Source organism: Oncorhynchus mykiss, chromosome 11 (assembly GCF_013265735.2).
Source record: "Oncorhynchus mykiss isolate Arlee chromosome 11, USDA_OmykA_1.1, whole genome shotgun sequence".
NCBI classification, from domain to species: Eukaryota; Metazoa; Chordata; class Actinopteri; order Salmoniformes; family Salmonidae; genus Oncorhynchus; species Oncorhynchus mykiss.
Genome location: NC_048575.1, coordinates 50210672 through 50234698, shown reverse-complemented (window position 1 = coordinate 50234698; position 24027 = coordinate 50210672). Strand labels below are relative to the sequence as shown.

The following is a 24027-nucleotide window of genomic DNA, read 5'->3' as shown; positions in this document are numbered from 1 at the left end:
TGATACAGTTTCCAACAGTATCTGTCCAGATGTCTGTATCATTGTCCAATGCATTGACTGATTTAAGTGTGTGTTCTGAGCTTTTACCGGCTTTCTGTATGTCATTACTGTTTCTATTTTTCTTACTTTTCCTTGTTCCTCCCTGTCCCTGTCCCTCTCCCTTTCCCTGTCCCTCTCTCTGCATTGTCCTCTTGTTTAATGTATTCACTGATGTGCCCACATTCTGCTACGGTTAAACAACTGCTCTTATAGACAACGGTGAGTGACTACACTTCCTGTCTCATTGCTCTTTCTCATTCCCTTCTTTACACAAGCTACAGCACTGTGTGAACTGGCCTGTATGTATTTATTGTTTGGCCTCCTTTAGCAAGCTGAACCAGGACCAGCCAAATACAATCATGTCGTTTTGTCTGCATCATCGTCATATGTAGTCATATTTTGATTGTCTTCTGTGAAAAGGGTGTAATGTTGACTGTGTTCTTGTCTCTGGTCCTGCAGGACCGGCTGTTGAATCTGAGTTTTCTGAGGCTGTTCAGAGCAGCTCGTCTCATCAAGCTGCTGAGGCAGGGATACACCATCCGTATCCTGCTGTGGACCTTCGTCCAGTCCTTCAAGGTAACACACACACACACACACACACACACACACACACACACACACACACACACACACACACACACAGTACACTGTATACATTACTTGCATTTAGAGCACTTTGCTGAACAGTGTTCTTGTCCTTCCAGGCCCTGCCCTATGTTTGCCTTCTGATAGCGATGCTGTTCTTCATCTATGCCATCATTGGTATGCAGGTGAGTGCTGCTTCCATTCTTTCCAAATATGAACATTTCCTTCCTGGACTCCCTTGAAAATGTTCCCTCAAAATAATTGGTTTATACACCCCTACGGACTAAAATGGTGTGAAATTTAGTTTTTTATTGAATAAGAAAATATTTATGCAGTGTAAGGCAGAAACTGGCATGATCTGTGGGTATAATTGACCCCTTACTATACCAGGTGTTTGGAAACATTGAGCTCAACGAGGACACAGCCATCACTCACCACAACAACTTCCGCACTTTTCTTCAGGCCCTCATGCTGCTGTTCAGGTAAATACACATTTTCCTTAGTCACTCCTTCCTCTGCTTTACAGAGCACCAACATTATTACAATTGCCCTCTCCCTCTCCCTTCCCCTACCTCTCCTGTAACTCTGTAAGCCAGGGGTTGTATGTAGCTAGCAACATCTTACGTCGCCCGAGTTGTACACTGTGACCATCTTCCACAATAACTTTGTTAGAGGTGTTCATTGTAATCTCAAAAGGTATTTATGTCCGTCTGTCCACCCTTGTTTTCCAGGAGTGCCACAGGGGAGGCGTGGCATGAGATCATGCTGTCGTGTTTGAGTCACAGAGCCTGTGATGAGAGGTCAGGCAACCTGGGGAAGGAGTGTGGCAGTGACTTCGCCTACTTCTACTTTGTCTCCTTCATCTTCCTCTGCTCTTTCCTGGTTAGTACTGATGTCATCCAACATACACTGTAATTGTATTGATGTTCGGCTGATGTGCAGTAATAAGGGATGTTAACATTAGACAATGATCTGAATAAGATGGCGCTGAAGAGGATGGCTGACATTTTACATGCTCCCTTTTTAACTTATTTTTTCAACTTATTTTGTACATAATGTTGCTGCTACCGTCTCTTATGACCAAAAATAACTTCTGGACATCAGCGATTATTCACTTCGAACTGGAAGAAGCTTTTTCCTTTAACGTGTCCGACGGGAAGGATATACTGCTTTCCTGGGAACGGGCCCAAATCCCTGTAATTTGCGTGAAGAAAAGACGGAGGAAAAGGGGGCGAAGGTCGGGCTGCCTTCTGAGAATCCGTAGGCGAGCGAGTCAACTCCCACTGCCATCCGTTCTACTGGCTAACGTGCAATCATTGTAAAATAAAATTGATGACGTACGACTAAGATTATGCTACCAACGGGACATAAAAAACTGTAATATCTTATGTTTCACCAAGTCGTGGCTGAACGACGACACGGATAATATAGAGCTGGCGGGATTTTCCATGCACCGGTAGAACAGAAAAGCTGGTAAGACGAGTGGTGGGGGGGTGTCAATAACAGGTGGTGCGCAATGTCTAATATTAAAGAAGTCTTGAGATATTGCTCGCCTGAGGTAGAGTACCTTATGATAAGCTGTAGACCACACTATCTACTAAGAGTGTTCTCATCTATATTATTCTTAGCCATCTATTTACCACCACAGACCGATGCTGGCACTAAGACCGCACTCAACCAACTCTATAAGGCCATAAGCAAACAAGAAAATGCTCATCCAGAAGCGATGCTCCTAGTGGCCGGGAACTTTAATGCAGGCAAACTCAAATCAGTTTTACCACATTTATACCAGCATGTGCAACCACAGGAGAAAAAAAACTATAGACCACCTTTACTCCACACACAGAGATTCATTACAAAGCTCTCCCCCACCCTACATTTGGCAAATCTGACCATAATTCTATCCTTCTGATTCCTGCTTACGAGCAAAAAATAAAGCAGGAAGTACCAGTGACTCGCTCAATACAGAAGTGGTCAGATGACACGAATGCTACGCTACAAGACTGTTTTGCTAGCACAGACTGGAATATGTTCCAGGATTCATCCAATGGCATTGAGGAATACACCAGCTCAGTCATCGGCTTCATCAACAAGTGCATCGACGACGTCGTCCCAACAGTGACTGTACGTACATATTCCAACCAGAAGCCATGGATTACAGGCAACATCTGCATTGAGCTAAAGGTTAGAGCTGCCGCTTTCAAGAAGCAGGACACTAATCCGGACGCTCTTCGGATGTGGCAGGGCTTGAAAAATATTACGGACTACAAAGGGAAACCCAGACGTGAGCTGCCTGTTGAAGCGAGCCTACCAGACGATATAAATGCCTTTTTATGCTCGCTTCGAGGCAAGCAACACTGAAGCATGCACGAGAGCACCAGCTGTTCTGGATGACTGTGATAATGCTCTTGGTAGCCAATGTGAGCAGGACCTTTAAACAGGTCAACATTCACAAAGCTGCAGGGCCAGACGGAAAACCAGGGCGTGTACTCAAAGCATGCACGGACCAACTGGCAAGTGTCTTCACTGACATTTTCAACCTCTCCCTGACCAAGTCTGTAATACCAACATGCTTCAAGCAGACCACCATAGTCCCTGTGCCCAAGGAAGCAAAGGCAACCTGCCTAAATGATTACCGCCCCATAGCACTCACATCGGTAACCATGAAGTGCTTTGAAAGGCTGGTCGTGGCTCACATCAACAGCATCCTCCTGGATACCCTAGACCAGGCCTGGGCAACTCCAGTCCTGGGGGCCTGATTGGTGTCACACTTTTGCCCCAGCTAACACACCTGACTCCAATAATCAACTAATCATGATCTTCAGTTAAAAATGCAGCTAGTTTAAATCAGGTGTGTTTGCAAGGGATGGGTGAAAAGTGTGACACCAATCAGGCCCCCGAGGACTGAAATTGCCCAGGCCTGCTTTAGACCCACTTTATTTGCATACCGCCCGAACAGATCCACAGATGACGAAATCTCAACAGCACTCCACAGTGCCCTTTCCCACCTTGACAAAAGGAACACCTATGTGAGAATGCTGTTCATTGACTACTGCTCAGCGTTCAACACCATAGTGCCCACGAAGCTCATCACTAAGCTAAGGACCCTGGGACTAAACACCTCCCTCTGCAACTGGTTCCTGGACTTCCTGATGGGCCACCCCCTAGGTGGTAAGGGTAGGCACAACACTTCTGCCACGCTGATCCTCAACACAGGGGCCCCTTAGGGGTGTGTACTTTGTCCCCTCCTGTACTCCCTGTTCACCCATGACTGCGTGGCCAAGCATGACTCCAACACCATCATTAAGTTTACTGACGACACAACAGTGGTAGGCCTGATTACCGACAACGATGAGACAGCATATAGGGAGGAGGTCAGAGAACTTGCAGTGTGGTGCCAGGACAACAACCTCTCACTCAATGTGAGCAAGACTAAGGAGATGATCGTGGCCGAACAGGCCCACATTAACATTGAGGGGCTGTAGTTGAGCGGGTCAAGAGTTTCACGTTCCTTGGTGTCCACATCACCAACTAACTATCATGGTCCAAACACACCAAGACAGTCGTGAAGAGGGCGAGACTGAAAAGGAGACTGAAAAGATTTGGCATGGGTCCCCAGATCCTCAAAAAGTTCTACAGTTGCACCATCGAGAGCATCTTGACCGGTTGCATCACCACCTGGTATGGCAACTGCTCGGCATCTGACCATAAGGCGCTACATAGGGTAGTGCGTACGGTCCAGTACATCACTGGGGCCAAGCTTCCTGACATCCAGGACCTATATAATAGACGGTGTCAGAGGACAGCCCATAAAATTGTCAGAGACTCCAGTCACACAAGTCATGGACTGTTTTCTCTGCTACCGCACGGCAAGCGCTACTGGAGCGCCAAGTCTAGGACCAAATGCATAGTCACTTTGTCCCTATCTACATGTACAAATTACCTCAACTAACCTGTACCCCCGCACACAGACCCCCTGTATATAGCCACGTTTTTGTTATTTTATAGTATACTTTTTATAATTTTTTACTTTAGTTTATTTGGTAAATATTTTTTTAACTCTTCTTGAATTTTTTTAACTCTTCTCTTCTGCACTGTTGGTTAAGGGCTCGTAAGTAAGCATTTCACGGGAAGGTCTACACTTATATTCGGTGCATGTGACAAATAAAGTTGGATTTGATTTGAAACGTAGGACTAGGAGTTAGTGTTGTGCCAGCATACTGTGTCTATTCCCATAAATCCTTGTGAATTGTATCTTCCAGATGCTCAATCTGTTTGTGGCTGTCATCATGGATAACTTTGAGTACCTGACTCGAGACTCGTCTATACTGGGGCCTCATCATCTGGATGAGTTCATCCGTGTTTGGGCTGAGTACGACCCTGCTGCCTGGTATGTGTCCCTCTCCCTCCCTCCCTTCAGCCATCTGGCTGGCTGGTGCTCCTACTGTGCCTCTATGCCCAGTCAGAGAGATATCTAGTATTACAGCTGCTAGTATGGAGGGGACTGCCTAATCCCTGCCTGATACTTTGTGACTTGCTGACAATCCTCCATGTAGTGTCATGTAGAGGGTACGGTATGGTAGCATACCTCCTAGTACCCTGTCAGCCCTCTGATGATCATTGTTCTCTTGAAGCTGTCCTGAAGTTGTTGTTTTTATATCTGCTTGTTCTTTTTGCAGCGGACGGATTCGCTATAACGATATGTACAACTTGTTACGAATTATCTCACCCCCTCTTGGCTTAGGGAAGAACTGCCCTAATAGGGTAGCGTACAAGGTTAGCAACCCCAGAACATTTCCTCCACTAGGGTGCTTTGTGTTCCTATGCCAAGAGACTTAAGTGAATGGCTGTGCACCAATGACTCGCCTACACACTAGCACCCGCCCTTCCAGACTGACTGGCTTTGGTTAATGATGCCAGACTGGAAACAAAGCTTTCAAAGCCATGTTAAACCCCAACTGTACCTGACATTGGAATCCCTATGTAATGCTTACTTTCTATATGATGTGTCGAGGTATGCAGTGAACACATTCTGGTTGGCACCTGTTCCGTCTCCTATCTATGTACAGTTAGATTAAACATTACGTTTGGATGTTTAGTCCTAAATTGATTCAGATCATGAACACGTCTGAATCGGATCAACGTCTTTACGTACTGTAATGTGTTTTGGGGATCCTAGACGTAAAAGTTGTAAAGAGAAAGGAGGGCTTTAATTCATTGAGATTTTTTAAAAAGTCTGGCATTGAAACCTTTGTTTCCGTGCTTCTGGTGAACCCTCCCTGGATGTCTCTCAGCATGCAGAAGCCGTCATCCACACTACGTACAATGCTGTCGTTCTCTCCCCATCAGCATCCTGTGTGTTCTTCTTCTCACTCTTCCAGACTCACTCTTCCATCCCATGTCTCCCCTCAGGGATCTGAGCAGCTCACTTCCTCCTGAGCTGAGTTCACCACCGCACCGATGCATCCCTGGTCCACCGTGGCCAAAGATGGCATCCATCTCCATGTCGCTACTGGAAATCTAAATAACACAGATTTCTGTTTTTGTTTTTTCCTATTCATTTTGGTTTCTTAAAAAAACAACATTTTGTTCCTTTCCTCCTCTAACTTTCCATCCTTCTTTATTTGGCTTTTTGTTTCCTACTCTGTGAAGTGGCCGTATCAAGTACCTTGATATGTATCAGATGCTCCTCCACATGTCCCCACCCTTAGGTTTGGGAAAGAAATGTCCGCCAAGAGTCGCCTACAAGGTAGCCACTCCCTCTGCTCGACCTGTCTTCCCATTGGCTTGACCTCCAGCCAATCTCTGTGCTCTGCAGTGTTCCCTTGTTTCTTTAGTTTGTTTTGCTAACGCTCTGATCTCTTTGGTGTAGCCCCTTCCCTCCCCTTCTTTTTTTGGGCATAGCTACTTTATTTGGAGCAAGCTCAGCCTGTGAGGTGATGTCCACTAAGGCGGAGAGATAGACCATGAGACGCATACGGTATCCCCACTATGTGAAAACGTGTTACTAAGTATTTAGTAACATTTACGGTAGTGGGTGTCAAATTCCTTAGGATAATAAATACATAATAGGTTTTCATATAATCCCGTCTCTGTAATTGAAAGGGCAACCACCACTTTCAAACCTCATGTTATTATCTCCAGCACAATACCACTGTCTACATATGTGAAAACGCCACATTTCTACTTTCTGTAGAAAAATATATAAAGTTAAAAAATTCTACCTGATGACATCATCATTTTAAAAATAGTGATTTTCAAATTTGCGGTGACATGGGGAGGAAGAAAATACCCTCTGTCTGGCAAGAAACTTGCTACAAGTTGAGAAAATGACAGTTTTTGGGGAACTTTCTTCTTATCTTTTTAACCACAGATCACAGAAACACAGCGTTTTCACCTATGTAGAACTGGTATGGTGCTGGAGATGGTGATTATGATGTTGAAAAGTGTCGGAATTGTCCTTTAATACATCCAACACAGCAGGCATGCGCAGATTAATTCATGGAAGAATATTTCGATTTAATTCTACAATACACACATATTCGACCAATCCAGGACTGTCCCCAGATTTAAATCCTTTACCAATCAATCTGTTTTCTAGGAAAGGGGTTTAGTATTGCTCTCCCTTACCTTATCTCAGTCTATCCCTGAGTTTACCCACTAGGGGTTTTTCGGTTTTGTGGGCCAGTGTGTGTGGCTTCTGTTGCTTTCCTGTGTGAGAAAAATGTGTGCTTTACTCTCTGTCTTTCTATCTTTCATTCTCTCTCATCCTGTCTTTCACCTCTACTTTCTCTTTATGGATTTGTGTGCACATGTATGTGTGTGTGTCTCACCCCTCCCCTCCTCTCCTCTCTCATTCTGACTTCTGTCGTACTTTTGCACCGCAACTGATAGTAGGGGAATGCTTTTTGTGTTCAGGGGAGCTCAACTCTACCACAATAGCTTAAACATCAAACATAGTGCTCTGTATGCATATAGTGGTGTAGATGTCATCTCTTTTGATAAGCAGTTCAGGTTATTTGGAATGGACTGTGTGTGACACATGCTTTTTCTGTCGATGCCAGGCATTGGTTCTCAAGATGTTTATGACTTGAGCAGCGTCATACCTTTTTACCTCAGTTTGATTGTTGGTATAGCAACCACAGAGTGGAGCTCCTGAGATCTTTGAGGCACTTCCATGGTTATGCGTACATGCCCTTTCTCACTTTTATTTCGATCAATGTCAGTCTTGCACCGGTGCACTTTGACTTGCAGCATAGTGCGTACTGTAGCCAATAGCAGTGAATGTGAATGTTTAGTTTGTCTCCTCTTTGTACTCGTTGAGAAAGCTTTTTGTGTGCTGTAGGGGCCTCTGTGAATATTACCAGCAGCACACAGACTGGTTTCTCCTGATTGGCTGATGGTCTGGATGAAGTGTTAACAGTAGAAGTGTGTTTCTAACCTCCTCCTCCGTCCACACATTCTCTCCAGCGGCTAGTCAAGATGAACATGCCCATCGCTGATGACAACACAGTCCACTTTACCTCCACTCTCATGGCCCTGATCCGCACGGCCCTGGAGATCAAACTGTCCTCAGGTGAGACCGCCCTTCTCTCTCTCCCTATCCTCTGCCCCCGCCCATGTCCCCCCTACCCATGTCCCCTCTCCCCCCACCCTGTCCTCTCTCCCCCCCACTCTGTCCCCTCTCCACCCCTGTGTGATACATGATAGGCTAGGTGCATACCTATCATGAGGCCGACTTGATGACTCAAGCAAAAGCAACAAACACTAGTTGTAAATGTTAGATTTAGCCATCCATCACGTTGTCCTCACAGACAGACAGACAGACAGAGACAGACAGACAGACAGACAGACAGATGTTGTGATGTCCCCTGGATGCGTAGCAGGGACGGGACATATGCTGCTTGTTTGTTGCTTACAGAAGGTTTGCATTAGTAGATATGGGTCCCATTTGGTCTCATTAGGCTGCTCTGTGGTGGGTCTTGTGTTTAGGGCCTGTGCTGCGTAGTTGAATGACGTCACAGTGCAGTATGCTTTTCTCTAGCTTCACTGCTCACTGCCGCTTTCAATAAGTTATTCTCTCTCTGGTTCACCTCCACAATGACTCTGCAAGCTCATGTTTACTTTTCTGTCTTTATCTTTTGTTGCTATACTTAAATTAGATAATTGTGTGTATTTGATGCAGGAATATTCTATTTTCTCTTGCGATCTTCTCCTTAGGGATGGTTGCCCAGCGTCTTTCTGATGCTGAACTGAAGAAAGAGCTCTCTACAGTTTGGCCAAGCCTTTCACAGAAGACTATGGATCTGTTGGTTACACCACACAAACGTAAGCACCTCTGCACGGCAGTCCTCTCGGCTCCTTGCTTCATGTCACTGATATATTTCATCTTTACAAGAAGGATACCTGGACTGTCTGTGATTCTGTTTATGCCACATCTTAAAGTGGCAAGCCCCAGACTCCTCACTCTGAAACAACATAAAAAATGTGTAGTAATTTAGCAGACACTCTTATCCAAAGCGACTTACAATTAGTGCATTCATCTTAAGATAGCTAGATGAGCCAACAACACATCACAATCGAATCAAGTACATTTTCCTGTGAGAGTCATTTAAGATACTCTTCAAAGAGGTAGGGTTTCAGATGTTTTCGGGAGATGGGCAGGTCCTGACTTTAGGGGGAGGCTTTTTCCGCCATTGGGGTGCCAGGACAGAGAAGAAGTTTGACTGGGCTGAGTAGGGGTGGGAGGGCCAAGAGACCAGAAGTGGTGGAACGTGCTCGGGTTGGGATGTAGGGTTTGAGCATAGCCTGAAGGTAAGGGGGTGCAGTTCCCCTTGCTGCTCCGTAGGCAAGTCCCTGGATTAGGACCAGCGCCGCTTCCTGTGTGAGGACAGGTTGTACGCTACCAATGTTGCAGAACATGAATCTGCAGGAGAGAGTCACTACTTTGATGTGTGCAGAGAATGACAGGGTGTTATCCAGGGTCATGCCAAGGTACTTTGCACTCTGGGAGGGGAATACCGTGGAGTTGTCAACCATGATGGAGAGTTCTGGGAGTGGGCAGGCCTTTCCCGGGAGGAAGAGTAGTTCCGTTTTGTCGAAGTTGAGTTTGAGGTGGTGGGGATTTAATCTGGAGAGAGAGGGGAGAGTGATGTCAAGGCGTAGGGTAGTTCTGTGTGACTGGGAACAGTGGACTCAGTAGGTCGAGTGAAAGAGGAGCAGATGTCTTCAACCTTTTTTTCAAAGTGGTTGACAAAGTCATCTGCAGAGAGGGAGGAGGGAGGGGATGAGGATTAAGGATGAAGAAGAAAGAGTTTCCTAGGGTTGGAGGAAGAAGCTTGACATTTAGAGTGATAGAAGGTAGCTTTAGCAGCGGATACAGAGGAAGAAAAGGTAGATAAGAGGGACAAGAGACCAGAAGTGGTGGAACGTGCTCAGGTTGGGATGTAGGGTTTGAGCATAGCCTGAAGGTAAGGAGGTGCAGTTCCCCTTGCTGCTCCGTAGGCAAGTCCCTGGATTAGGACCAGCGCCGCTTCCTGTGTGAGGACAGGTTGTACGCTACCAATGTTGCAGAACATGAATCTGCAGGATGATAGGTCCTCCAGAAGCTTAGTTTTCCTCCATTTCTGCTCAGCTGCTCGTAGCCCTGTTCTGTTAGCACGCAGTGAGTGACTCAGCCATGAAGCGGGAGAGAAAGGTAGGGCTGGCTGGGAGGAAAGGGGACAGTGAGTCAAAGTATGCAGAAAGGGAGGGAGAGTAGGGTCGAAGATGCAGAGTCAGGTGACAGGAGGGAGAATGATTTAGCATAAGGAAGAGAGAAGATGCGGCAGCACATGACCATCTGGGTAGGGGCTGAGTCTGTGGGGTTGGAGGAGAGATGGAGAGAAAAGGAAACAAAGTAGTGATTAGAGACATGAAGGGGGGTTGCAGTGAGATTAGTAGGTGAACAGCCTCTAGTGGAGATGAGGTCATGCATATTGCCGGCCTTGTGAGTGGGACGTGACTGAGAAAGGGCGAGGTCAAAAGAGAAAAGGAGTGGAAAGAAATGTATTGAAGCTGAAGGTTAAAGTCGCCCAGTATAATGAGTGGTGAGCCATCCTCAGGACATGTACTTATCAAGGTGTCAAGCTCATTGAGGAACTCTCCAAGGGCACCTGTTGGGTGATAGATGACATCAATGTTAAGCTTGAGTGGAGCAGTGACAGCATGGAATTCAAATGAGGAGATCAACAGGTGAGAGAGGAGAGAAGAGAAAATCTCCACTTGGGAGAAATGAGTAGTGTGCCACCACTGCGACGACCAGATGTTCTCGGACTATGAGAGAACATATAGTCAGATGAAGTAGCTGGAGTAGCAGTGGTGTCTGGGGAAATCCATGTCTCTGTCAGGGCCAAAAAGTGTAGGGACTGAAGGGGAACATACACTACGGGTCAAAAGTTTTAGAACATCTACTCATTCAATTGTTTTTCTTTATTTGGACTATTTTCTACACTGTAGAATGATAGTGAAGACATCAAAACTATGAAATAACACATATGGAATCATGTAGTAACCAAAAAAGTGTTAACCTCCACCTCGCCAACAGCCTGTGAAATTGCAGGGCGCCAAATTCAAAACAACAGAAATCTCATAATTAAAATTCCTCAACCATACAAGTATTTTACACCATTTTAAAGAAACACTTCTCGTTAATCCAACCACAGTGTCCGATTTCAAAAAGGCTTTTCGGCGAAAGCAGAACACATAGGTCAGCAACTAGTCACAGAAAGCATTCAGCCATTTTCCAACCAAAGAGAGGTGTCACAAAAAGCAGAAATATAGATCAAATGAATCACTAACCATCGACGATCTTCATCAGATTACACTCACAGGACTCAATGTTATACAATACATGTATGTTTTGTTCGATCAAGTTCATATTTATATCCAAAAACCTCAGTTTACATTGGTGCCATGTTCTGAAATGCCTCCAAAACATCCGGAGAAATTGCAGAGAGCCACATCAAATAAGAGAAATACTCATCATAAACTTTGATGAAAGATACATGTTTTTCATAGAATTAAAGATAAACTTGTTCTTAATGCAACTGCTGTGTCAGATTTCAAAAAAGCTTTACGTCAAAAGCACAATATTCAATAATCTGAGTTGTGGAGTCAACAAAAGTCATAAATAGTATTTAAATCTTCACTTACCTTTGCTGATCTTCGCCGGAATGCACTCCCAGGACTCCCACTTCTACAAGAAATGTTTGTTTTGTTCGATTACATCCATATTTATGTCCAAATACCTTTTGTTCGTGCGTTTAGTTCACTATTCCAAAGGCACAATGCGCGAGTGCAAAATCCAGACGAAAAGTCAAAAAAGTTCCATTACCGTTTGTATAAACATGTCAGACGATGTTTACAATCAATCCTTAGGGTATTTTTATAATAAATCTTCAATAATATTCAAACTGGACAATAACGTATTCATTGCAGAGGAAAAAGAAGGAACGGCGCACCCGCGTGACCGCGCAGTAAACAACTGGTTGGCCACAGCCTAGTCCACTTGTTGAAACAGCTCTTATTAGACCCCCTTCCACAATAGAATCCTCAAACAACGTTCTAAAGACTGTTGACATCTGCTGGAAGCATTGGGAAGTGCAATCTGGCCCCATAGACACAGCATATTGGATAGGCAATCACTTAAATGAAACTACAAACCTCAGATTTCCCACTTCCTGGTTGGATTTGTCTCAGGTTTTAGCCTGCCATATGAGTTCTGTTATACTCAAAGCACACTTTGCGATTATGTTAGCCACAGAAACCCACACTGCCATTTTCCAGCCAAGGAGAGTGTCACAAAAGTCAGAAATAGCATTAAAATGTATCACTTACCTTTCATGATCTTCATCTGGTGGCACTCCCAGGTCTCCATTTTAGACAATAAATGTTTGTTTTGTTTGATAATGTCCCTCTTTATGACCAAAAACCTCCTTTTTGTTTGCGCGTTTTGTCCACTAATCCGAATGCTCAAAGCGCATGCACTAAGTCCAGACAAAAAGTTTTTAAAAAGTACAATAAAAGTTAGTAGAAACATGCCAAACGATGTTTAAAATCAATCCTCCGGTTGTTTTTGTCAGAAATAATAAATAATATTTCAACCGGACAAAAGCTTCGTCAATAGAAAAAGAGAAACACGAAAGGCATGTTCCCGATCAGGCGCATGGCTGATGTCTGGAAATTTCCGCTGGCCACTGATTGAAAGTGCTGTATCTCCCTCATTTTTCAGGGTAAAAGCCTGAAACAATGCCTAAAGACTGGCCACATGTAGAAGAAGCCACAGAGCTCGTGAACTGGGTCCTAAGTCTTTGTATGGTGGATAGGCTTTCAATGGAAAAACAGCCTTTCAAAATAATAGTACTTCCTGGTTGGATTTTCCTCTGGTTTTCACCTGCCATATCAGTTCTGTTATACTCACAGACATTATTTTAACAGTTTTGGAAACTTGAGTGTTTTCTATCCAAATCGACTAATTACATGCATATCCTATCTTCTGGGCCTGAGTAGCAGGCAGTTTAATTTGGGCACGCTTTTCATCCAAAATTCCGAATGCTGCCCCCTACCCTAGTGAAGTTAACTAGGCTACTAGGTAAAAGACAGAAGAAATTCAATTGCCCTAGCAAGACAATACTAACAGCTTCTAATTTAATCAAAAAATATACTTGCTGCTCTTGTAAGAGTTGATCCCCTTCCAAACTGTAGATGACACACAGGTTGCCATAACATGTAGGACCTTTGCTCTCACTTGGCTGTCAGTTAAGATTCCAGTCATCTGCTTTGTCTCCACTGACATCTTGTGGCAGGATCTAAGCATCTCACCTGAGAACAATGGCATTTTAAACAGATACTTCTTCTCTCCTTCTGTCAAGCCTGGCATGCAGCACTTTTCTTCAAACAGCTAAATCCCTCTTTGTTTCAAGTGATACCTTTGGTTCGGCTGAATAGTATTAGCGATAAACTGGCATCAGAGAGTTTGGATGAGACCAATACAGATGGATGAGATAATGGAGAAGTCAGAGGTTTTCATCAACCACTTCCCTGTGTACCTCTCTCAGCCAATGAGCTTACTGTTGGGAAGGTGTATGCAGCCCTGATGATCTTTGACTACTACAAGCAGAACCGAGCCAAGAGGCTCAAGGAGCAGCAACAGCAGCAACAGCAACAGAATGCTGCCGGCTCCCAGGTATCACACACACACACACACACTATTGCTGATGCCCAGGAGGCATAAATTTCACCCCTGGATGAACATTTTTCAAACATCTCCTAACAAAACCAATATGACTCACATTTCCAGAATTTGAATTGACTATATTCTGGAGGCAGAGACCTGGATCAATATTGTGCATGTTCAGTATGTTGAGCATCTTGCTGTCTTTCATCCACAGGGTAAGGTGGGGGCTCTGTTTAAACCAATACTGCCCCTGACTTACAAGCAGGAGAAAGAGAAGGAGAAGGCCATCAACAACATGGAGCCTCCCTGTGAACTTCTTCCTCAGCCCCAGCCTCAGGCCCTACCTAGACCCAGCTCCACCCTGCTAAACAACATGGAGCCTCCCTGTGAACTACTTCCTCAGCCTCAGGCCCTACCTAGACCCAGCTCCACCCTGCTCAACAACGGAGGCACACTGTGAGTTCACTAGCATTCGGGGAGTGTCTCAAACAATCCCGATTTTTAGGGGGTTGTAACTGTGTTTTGCCTTTGACAAAGACTTGTGGCAAAGCCGTGACGTTAACATCAAAGACAATACAAAACGATTTTAATTTACAATCAGTTAGTCATTGTATGACGACTAACGTCTACATTTATTTATGATTAACAATTCAGGCCAGGCCATGATGGCACCATGAAAGGATCGTCCTCCTGGGTGTCAGAGAAGTCTAGAGAGGTCCACAGACCCAGGAATAAGACACCTGTCCAAAGGGGCCAGTCTGAAGATGTCCCAAACACAACCCTTCCCCAGGTACTGTAGCCATTCCAGACTGCCCTCTGCTGTATTACAGACACATGAACATCATGGCCTTCGCACACATGAACATCATGGCCTTCGCACACGTGAACATCATGGCCTTCGCACACATGAACATTATGGCCTGCGACCTGCGTTTTCTCTCCTGATGTATCTGTTCCTAGTACTTAACTTGACTGGATATACTTATCTGTATGCAAGCATGTATCTCTCTCTCTCTGTGTGTGTGTGTGTGTGTGTGTGTGTGTGTGTGTGTGTGTGTGTGTGTGTGTGTGCGCATGCGTCGTGCTTATGTGTGTGTGTTATGTCCTCCAGGAGTCAGTGGAGATGAGGAAGATGGACACCAGTGACAGCACAGTGCCTGGTCCTGGGTCTGGACTGGAGAGCCAGGGGAGGGCTGTATCCATGCCCCGCCTCAACGCAGAGCTACAGGTAAAGACACCCTAAAACATACACATCATTTGTGAAGCATAGCAGATGGATGCGGCATGCCATTACTAAACTATATTGGAGAAAGCGTGGTTGCATTTGTTACACATCAGTGGCTATACTGCGGGCAGATTACTATGGTCAGGTGGCTATCTTTATGAGGGGTTCAATTTCAGCCAATATTACTGCAGTATAACTGCTGAAAAATAACAAAAATGAATCCTTCAATTCGTCCCAAGAAATATAATCAGCTCCTCATTTCCTGAGTGATATTTATGTTGATCGATTGTTGCATTTAAGTGCATTCCTTTCAGAGGCCAATTAGAATAGATGTGTGTTGATCCTACTTTTAGTGCACAGAAGAAGTCCTGAATAATTTGATTAGAGCCTGGAAGACCGCCAACTATTTGTCCTGTATCGTTTTTCCTCTGCTGCCAACAGAAGGAAATACAAAAATTATAGTGGCTCAAAATGGTTGTGGGTAGAAAATGAAAGGGGTGATCCCTCATGCATTCAGGGAGGAAGAGAGTAATCATGTTACTATAAGATAGAGAATGTAAAGAGGGGGATAAATTGGATGAGAGGAGAGGGAGATTGCTTCGTGACCTGCTGTCTACTTTTTCTCACTTTTTCTAACGAGGGCAGGAAATCCTTCAACAAAGACAATTAGAGTTGGCCTTTCTGAGATGGCTTGCTATCGTTAGAGTGAAATGGGGAGGCACGTAGTCTGAACTCTACCCTGAAACAGACTGATGGATTTCACTCTCTCTCCGGCTTGGTTTTCCATCGCTTAATTAAATGTTTTCCCTTTTTGGGGTAATGCCTCATTTCCCACTCCCTGGCGATGCCAGACAGGATCAGGGCGTAAAATCTCCCAGCCAGCCTGCCTCCACCTCCTCAACATCCTCTTTGTGCAGTATTGACATGTGACACCCAGGGCCGACATGAACCCTCACCTGAATCCCAGTGAGAAGCTAAGCCCAAATCTCTTTAAACTGGAGTGCCGGATGATAAGAGGCAATAGATGTTGATTTAGTGGTTTCAGCACCTCTTAATATGGATGAAACCTTTTTGATTCCCTAGGGGCAGCTCTACCCCATAGACTTTCCCTCTGCTAGATCAGAAGCTTGACTCACAAGAACAAAAGCTAAAGAGCCAGATATGTTTTCTAGGATATCTTAGTATTCATGGTCTAGGAATCTAGGCTAGAGATGGGGGCATTGAGTATCACAAGACATGAAGACCAGTTCTGTCTGATTGGAATGGGTAATTCTGTCTTATTACCAGGTGCTGAAACACAATGAGATATAACCGGTTTACCCTTTCTATAAAAAGGTGTGCTGAACGGCAAATGCCCTCAGTGGCCCTTCAATCATAATTATGTCATATTTACAAAGGGATGACTACTTTTTAATAAGCATGTAATAACACCACTGTTATTTTCCTGCTACTTCTCCACTATTCTTTGTCTTAAATGTTCAATGTTACCCTCTCCGTCTCCACCTCGTTTTCTCTCCTGTCTCTTTGGCTTGATGCCTTCCGATGATCCTCCTCCTGGTTCTCCGCTGTGTGACAGAGGAGCCAGTCACGCCACTCCCCGGGGACCCTGCTGGCCGTATGTACCCCTTTCTCCGGTCCCTCAGTATCTCCCCTGCACCACATCTTCTTTGTTTGTTGATCCAAAGTACTAGTATGTCTAAAACGAAATTCTATTTTGTATTATCTAGCCGTGCAGGTGTGTAAAATGCTCGGTCCCGCAAGCATATGCTTCTGCCGTATGGTCCGTGTTTGACACTTGGTCGTACATTAAGAACCCAGTCTACATGTTTTCTGTTCTGTCGTATACAATATGGGAGATATACCGAGTGATTTTAAGATAAGAGTTAAGCTCGGTGTAAAACTTGAAATCAAAGGCCTAGCCAGGTGAAGTGCATCTCATAGAGGAGGCTTTTCCTTTCATCATTCTACGGGGACTGAACAACACTCATTAAAACACATCTGCCCACTCCAACCTGCTCTTAGATACCAAGCCTATGGAATTGGTAAGTAGTAAACTAGTGATCAGATGGAGCTGTTTTGAAGAGAGAAAGGGTCTGCTGCTACAGGTGGAAGCATTGCTTCTGTTTCCCCTTTTATGCTCTTATCCACAAGCACCAACTAAGACTTAGGGAAATTGGTAGCCGTGTCTATGGTTTTACCAACAGCAATCTATCTAGGTGACTATATTTGTTGAGGACCATGTGAGTCGTATGTTTTGCAGCAAGGCTCTGTAGGACAGATGTGTCTCCACCTGGTGGAAATGGTGTTTCACAATGGAGTCGGTGAGGTGCATACGTCTCCTTTATCCCATACGCTCAGTTCTCATTTTCCGATCAGCATTCCAGTTTGATAATCACAATGATGATTACAATTTCCAGCTGGATTACGAGTTCACTTTGAAAACCGATTAGAGAAGAGATCAACATCTGTATAACAGGTCTCGTTTCACTCAGCTTAGCAGCGATGTAAGTTTCCATACACTAGTCAGTGATCCCTCTTCCTCATTGGTTCCACACAGCCTGTTCCTGACTGCAGCCCGATGAAGCGCTCTGCGTCCACCCATGCCCCACAGCGCCCCCAAGAGGCGAACCTGCGTGACTACACCCTGGAGACGCCCAGCATCCAGGAAAGGCCTCACCACCACCACCACCACCGCTGCCACCACCGTAGAGAGAGGGACAAGAAGCAGCGGTCACTCGACAGGACGCCAAGCACCGCTGGTTAGTGCACAAACACCACACACAGACACGCATACACAATGACACACACTACAAGTACACACACACACACATCAAAGATTGTGCTCAATCGTATTCTTGAAACACAGGGTAATATTATTTTTGCCAGCAATGCCAATCGTGTTTTAAATGTGCAATGCTAGGGATCACTTTATCGGTGAGGTTAAAGGGGGTCTTGTTATGTATGTTATATGAGTGCCCACCACCAATACCCTGATCACGAAATGTGGGTGTTTGGACCATGAGAGTGAGAAGCAGACCATAGCCCAGCCAGCTGGGGCTCGTCTATAGAGATCCGCTCTGGGCGCCATGGAGGCATCGTTCAGGCCTGGGTGTTAGAATGGAGCTCTGCAGCTGGCCTTTATCACAAAGATAAAAGGGACTGACAGACATACACACCCAATGACCTGCTAATAATAGGCACCTCTTGTCTTAGCAGGGCAATGCTGGGGAGAGGAGAACTTTAGGGGAGAAAAGCCTTTGGTGTGGTAGTAGTCTGGCCTTTGTGCGTGTTTAAGAATCTTCTCTTTCGGAGTGAGGTATAGACTGGGTTCAATCAGCGGTTGAATGGGGCTTAAGAGGTGAATTGGGGGGGGGGGGTTACAGTAGGTTGAGGCCCGGTTTGAATATAAGGCTAGGGTTAGGGTTAGCTTTAGGCCAAGATTATGGTTAGGGTTATGCCCTTACCCTCAACCCCAACCCTAACCCTGGCCATAACCCTAACCATGGTGTGTATTCCTAAGGTACACCAGGAGACCCGGCTGCAGAGCCCTCGTCTAGAGACAGGGTGCAGGACCGCGGCCGCTCCCATGAGAGGAAGAACCACTCGACGGCGGGGGAGAAGCAGCGGTACTACTCCTGCGATCGCTACGGCAGCAGGGAACACTGCCACACCACCAAGTCTGCCACCACCAGCTGTGCCACCTCCCCCAGCGAGGTGCAAGACCCCAGCATCAACAAGCAGGTGGGAGGGCATTGGTAGGGTAGGATATGGGCAGGGCAGGGCACAGTATGGGTACGGCAGGATATGTCAGGACAAAACATGGCAGGGTATACTGTAGGCTTGGTATGATATGAGCAGAGCATGGGAAGGAATCAGGTACGCAATGAGAATCTGAACAATACACACACTACACATTATCAATAAGTATATGTCTGTCTGGTTTAGTACAGCACCGTGTATTTTGTGTGCAACTCTCTTGATGAGGATCTGTCTGCTTTCTCTTTCTGCCTCGGCTGAAACTCAACTTTCTCTTCTTTCTGCCTTTAGTACAACCACTCATGGCCTTTCAATTCTCTTTCCACTCTTCTTCCTCTTATTCACCATTTTCTGTCCATTTTGTCTGTCTTCTTCTCCTTTCTTTTGCTGCCCTGTCCTCCTTGGTTGTGTCGTCTGTCCTCTCCCACTGTCCTCTCTCTCCTCTCCATCCAATGTTGGTGTCTTTCCCTTCCTTCTGGTGACCATGACCTCATCGTTTTTATTGTTTTAAATTGCTTTGTCCAATTTTCATCTAGGGTAGTGGTTCGGTTAAATGCAGCCCAGTGATGATGACCTCAGGGGCTAGCACACCCAGCCGTGGACGCAGGCAGCTACCCCAGACCCCCCTGACCCCCCGCCCCGGGGTGGCCTACAAGACTGCCAACTCCTCCCCTGTGCACTTTGTGTCTGCCCAGTGTAGCAGTGGCCTGCCCACCCTGAGTCCTGGCCGGCTGAGCCGCGGGCTGTCTGAGCACAACGCCCTGCTGCACAGTGGCTCCTCCCACATCCCCTCCCCTGTCACCCGCATCAGCTCTGAGCCATTCCTGGGTTACAGTCACAGGGAAGCCCAGGGCCAGGGCAGTCTGTACTGCAGCCTCCGGGACGAGCTGCTGAGCCCCTATGCTGCCAGAGCACGCTCCCCTCGGACCGCACAGCCTCAGATGGGGCCGGGGCCCCTCCACCTGCCTCCGCCACCCCAGCAGAGCCATGCGGTGCCCAACGGATACCACTTCACCTTTGGTGGTATTGGCAACGCCAGCCCGGAGTCTGGCTCTGGCGCCAGGGCACCCAGGTACTACCACGAGGCAGATGAGGATGAATGGTGCTAGCATGGCTTTGAACAGATGTTTTTATTGCATTTTTTTAGGAATCGTGATGAGTTTTATCATCTTTTTTTTAAGGATTTAGTTTACACTGTTGCTGTATGTAAAGCTAATGGGAGCCAAGGAAGGGTTGGGATTCATTTGAATGTGAACAAAGCAGCACCGTTTTTAGTAACTGGATGAAAATGAAATTGGATGTGGATTCGGTGAATTGTTGGTAATTGAGTTTGATCCGACTTTGTCTTATGCACTGAAGACAGTGGCATGTTTAATTGAGGGCACTTTTGCTTTGATTCTTTATCAAACTGAATTACTTTAAGAACATCCAACTTAAAAAATGCTTTACCTAGTCTTGATAGTGACCCAAATAGTGACATAAGAAACTCTACTACAGTTACTCACAATAGAGATGGGCAGGCAGCAGGCCTCTTTGCTAACTCTGTGATGAGCAGGGGGACACCCATGTATTGTTTAGTATCTGTAACAACACGCGATAAGGAAGTAGTCCGAGAGATTTATTCAAACTTGAAAGGCACTTGAAAGTAAAACTGCACAACAGCTATTCTACTTTGCTTTGGGACTCTTACCATTCCATGATATAAAGGGATTTACAGTAGCCTAGCCCTTTATATGACATTCCCTTTCTGTCAGAAGATACAGCCTGATCGAATAGAGGGATCGATGTTGTCATTACAGACAGTGATTGTTGATTTGTTACTGTTTACCGTTGCAAATTTCACTACTACTACTTCAGAGAAATGAGGAGAGGAAATGAAATGTGATGGGTTTTATATACAACTATGGTATATGTTATCTTTTCATTGTGTGCATATTTTGTATCTTGTAAAAACAACTTTGTTTATGTAAATTGCTTCAAGTTTGCCATCATTTCAGGTTGAATGTTTCTTACAGACGGTCTGCTTCAGATGTTTAAAACAAAGTGCCTATCCTTTTAGACATGCTGTAGTAAAGATGCAAAGTCAAACCCGTTTCTGTAAAGCGTCAACACTTAAGTAGTTATTTGGTAGTTCTGCAGGAGAGCAAGATGTACAGAAAGCCTTATCTGAGAAACGACAACTTTTCTTCAAGAAAAAGACATGCTTTTTAAATGTACACTATTAATTAACCTATGATTGCTGATCACTTTCACGAGTGATTTTCCTTTTGGTAAATATATTTCATCAATTTGAGTGGGGATGACGAAGGTTGGGGCAAAATCATCGTATGAACACTTAACAAACATGAAAACTGCATTAGTAGCATATAAATCCAGTTAGGAAGACACAATCAGAGTAACACTGCATGTTTAAATCATAAACCTGGTCCACAACAGTTATGAAGATGCAGCAGTGTATAGTCACTTTCCTGGTGAGGTTAGTCAACTGCGAAAGCATCGCAAGCTACCATCTGGTTCAATGCTATAACTGCAGAGTTAGTATAGAACATAAGGAATCTGATGAGAAACAAACAGGGTGCACTTTTTGGATGGATGTGCTTGAGAAGCAGAGATAGATGCAGATCCCTAATGAGTGTATACTCTGAGTCGAGCCCCTGGCACCAGCACACTGTACCCCCCTGTGTCTCCCCATTGGCTCAGACCCCTCTATGTTAAGGTTTTAGCCCGTCAGATATAGCAGATATAGCATAAATATGGTTCACACTTTCTAGCGTTCTATCTACCCAGCCATGGTAACCGATAATGTTGATGGTTCACATCTGCTTCAGATAATATATGGATATTAATACAATATTAAACAAAATTAAATGTGTTTCCCTGGGATGGATAATCTAGTGCTTGGAAGAGTTTCGGTTCTTTTCTATTCTACATTGGTGGTGGAATGTGGCACGGTGTGCTGTTTAAGGGATGCTCTACTCCAGCAAAAGTGTTGCTCAATTACTGATAGTATTGTAGATACAGTAAGCGGGGCCAGGTGTTGCAATGTCTGCACACTCGTCGGGGTTCTGTACTGCATATTTCCCAGAAGCAGGGTTTTGATGACAGAGAAAGTAGGGCTATGCAACAAGAGGACACTACGGTCATATACTTCATCCATATTGTAGCTTTACATGCGGAGATCTCCAGATTCATACTACAGCATGATTGTGACCAAATCTTTATATATATAAAAAAAAACGTTTTCAAACATGTATAAAACATGTATTTTAAAATGCGTACGGCACAACGAGTTGAAGCAGAAATGAAGAGGATATTTAGAAATACAGCAACTTTATATATTTGCATGCATACAATTTACCCACGTTGACGATGTCAAAAGGAACAACTTGTGTCTTAAAAAGTAAGTAAACAATGTCATACTAATGGTTATCTGTTCCATGTTAGGTCACCTAAGAGAGGGGGGGTCAGTCCAGAGGAGGGTGTTCATAAACATTGAATAAACTGTAATGGTAAAAATGATCCACATTCTTGTACAGGTACCTTCAATTATTTCCCCTTGACATGTTGCCGTAGTGGGTCAAAACTGAAACTTATACTATCAGTCTCTTCCTTCATCTCTACGGCCTCTGTACTATTTCAAAAGAAACATATCCACGCCAAAGTCTCTCACAGTTGGTTGCCAAACATTGAACTGTTCCTATTTCTCTCTCTGCATACCAACTGCAGTGTACATGTGGCTGTTTTCTGGAGAAAATCATGTTTGCATGTTCTGATAATGTATGTGCATGTAAAAACTGTAGTACTTTTTTTGATACCATGTATTCATTTCTTGTTCATTTTTATTGATCTTTGATATATATATATACATATACGGTATATATATATATATATATATATATATATAATCTGTGGGGTTTGTTGGAAAAAATTACTTTATATAAAAATAGTATTGAACAATGATGATAGTTCCAGCCATGCAACAGAGATGGAACATTCCTTATTTGGGTCGGAGTTTTTGTTGCCTGATTTATGTTTATTGGCCAGAATTTGAATTCTGCAGTTGTTTCTACATTTACATTTTGTATGAAGCCAAGTTCCTTGAATAAAAAATAAAAAAATGAAACACACAGGCCTCAATATGTATAATAGCTGTAAAATGATTTGTTTATTGAATAAGAGAACAGTTGATGTCCAGTGAAAGTATAAGAGAGGTGTTTGACTTATTAGGATGGGTGAAGGTGTCTGCTGTGCAATAAGTTGTCAATGGCGCAATGTTATTGGTGGGCAGCCTACAGTAGGCGGAGACATTCCCCAAAATAAACAAGGTGGAACATCCCGGTGATGCTCAGGTTGCGGGAAACAGTTGAAGCATCTACTGTCTTGAGACTGCCTAAAACAAGACAGCAATTTACAAACAATGGTACATTTTTAATCATGCGATTAAAAGTAATGAAAGTAATTTGACAACCTAACATAGATATTCGAATGAATTTTGTTTTGTTATTTTTGTTGTCATTGCTGTTGTGTATAAAACGGAACAAGAGCTATGTTATCTCCCATTAAAATTATTGGATTTATCGTAGGCTATTTACTATCATGGAGCCGCTATTAAAGATATTCAAAAGGATACGGGCTCGTACATCGTTAGGAAAGGTAAGGTCGAGGTCATCAATGTATCACACACCTTTCTTCGTTGATTTCATCTCTCTATAATTTTCCATTTGTCGTGACTCGTGAGACTTCAAACTTTTTACGTGAATTGGGTCTCGGCAAATGGTCTCAGCAGGTGTCTGAAGAAAGAATCTCTCCTACAATTTTCAATCATAGAATTAAACATTCTGTGGACAGTTATAAAATGGCCCCTATCTCTGTTCACCAGTTTTGACATTGATATTCACCATGCAGTAATACCATACCCAACCACTTGGAGCAGCTGTTGGTCAGTTTTAGTCAACTACATTTTCACCACAATCAAGGGAAAGGGGGATACCTAGTCAGTTGTACAACTGAATGCATTCAACTGAAATGTGTCTTCCGAATATAACCCAACCCCTCTGACAACCGAACTGGAGGCCTGCCTTAATCAACATCCACGCCTTCGGTGCCCAGGGAACAGTGGCTTAACTGCCTTGCTCAGGGGCAGAAGTACATATATTTTTATTTTGTCACCTCTGGGATTCAATCCAGCAACCTTTCAGTTACTGAC

General features: G+C 44.4%; 1 protein-coding gene across 5 annotated transcripts in view; it reads left to right on the top strand.

The window, feature by feature from the left end:
* The window catches only part of LOC118936269 (voltage-dependent N-type calcium channel subunit alpha-1B-like), a 153581-nt gene extending 130633 nt beyond the window's left edge, over positions 1 to 22948 (top strand). For 2 of the 5 annotated variants that reach the window (XM_036935676.1, XM_036935675.1), the window contains 17 exons: positions 253 to 258; positions 499 to 615; positions 744 to 809; positions 1015 to 1106; positions 1356 to 1506; positions 4887 to 5014; positions 6277 to 6373; positions 8095 to 8200; positions 8845 to 8952; positions 13722 to 13849; positions 14055 to 14296; positions 14495 to 14630; positions 14952 to 15068; positions 16642 to 16680; positions 17623 to 17824; positions 18586 to 18806; positions 19358 to 22948. In XM_036935676.1, coding sequence (XP_036791571.1) covers positions 253 to 258; positions 499 to 615; positions 744 to 809; positions 1015 to 1106; positions 1356 to 1506; positions 4887 to 5014; positions 6277 to 6373; positions 8095 to 8200; positions 8845 to 8952; positions 13722 to 13849; positions 14055 to 14296; positions 14495 to 14630; positions 14952 to 15068; positions 16642 to 16680; positions 17623 to 17824; positions 18586 to 18806; positions 19358 to 19930 — 2529 coding nt within the window. In that variant the 3' untranslated portion in view covers positions 19931 to 22948. Of the gene's footprint in view, positions 1 to 252; positions 259 to 498; positions 616 to 743; positions 810 to 1014; positions 1107 to 1355; positions 1507 to 4886; positions 5015 to 5303; positions 5401 to 6276; positions 6374 to 8094; positions 8201 to 8844; positions 8953 to 13721; positions 13850 to 14054; positions 14297 to 14494; positions 14631 to 14951; positions 15069 to 16641; positions 16681 to 17622; positions 17825 to 18585; positions 18807 to 19357 lie in introns of all 5 variants that reach the window. The other 3 variants (XM_036935674.1, XM_036935672.1, XM_036935673.1) reach the window with 3 other exon arrangements.
* The last annotated feature ends 1079 nt before the right edge of the window (positions 22949 to 24027 follow it).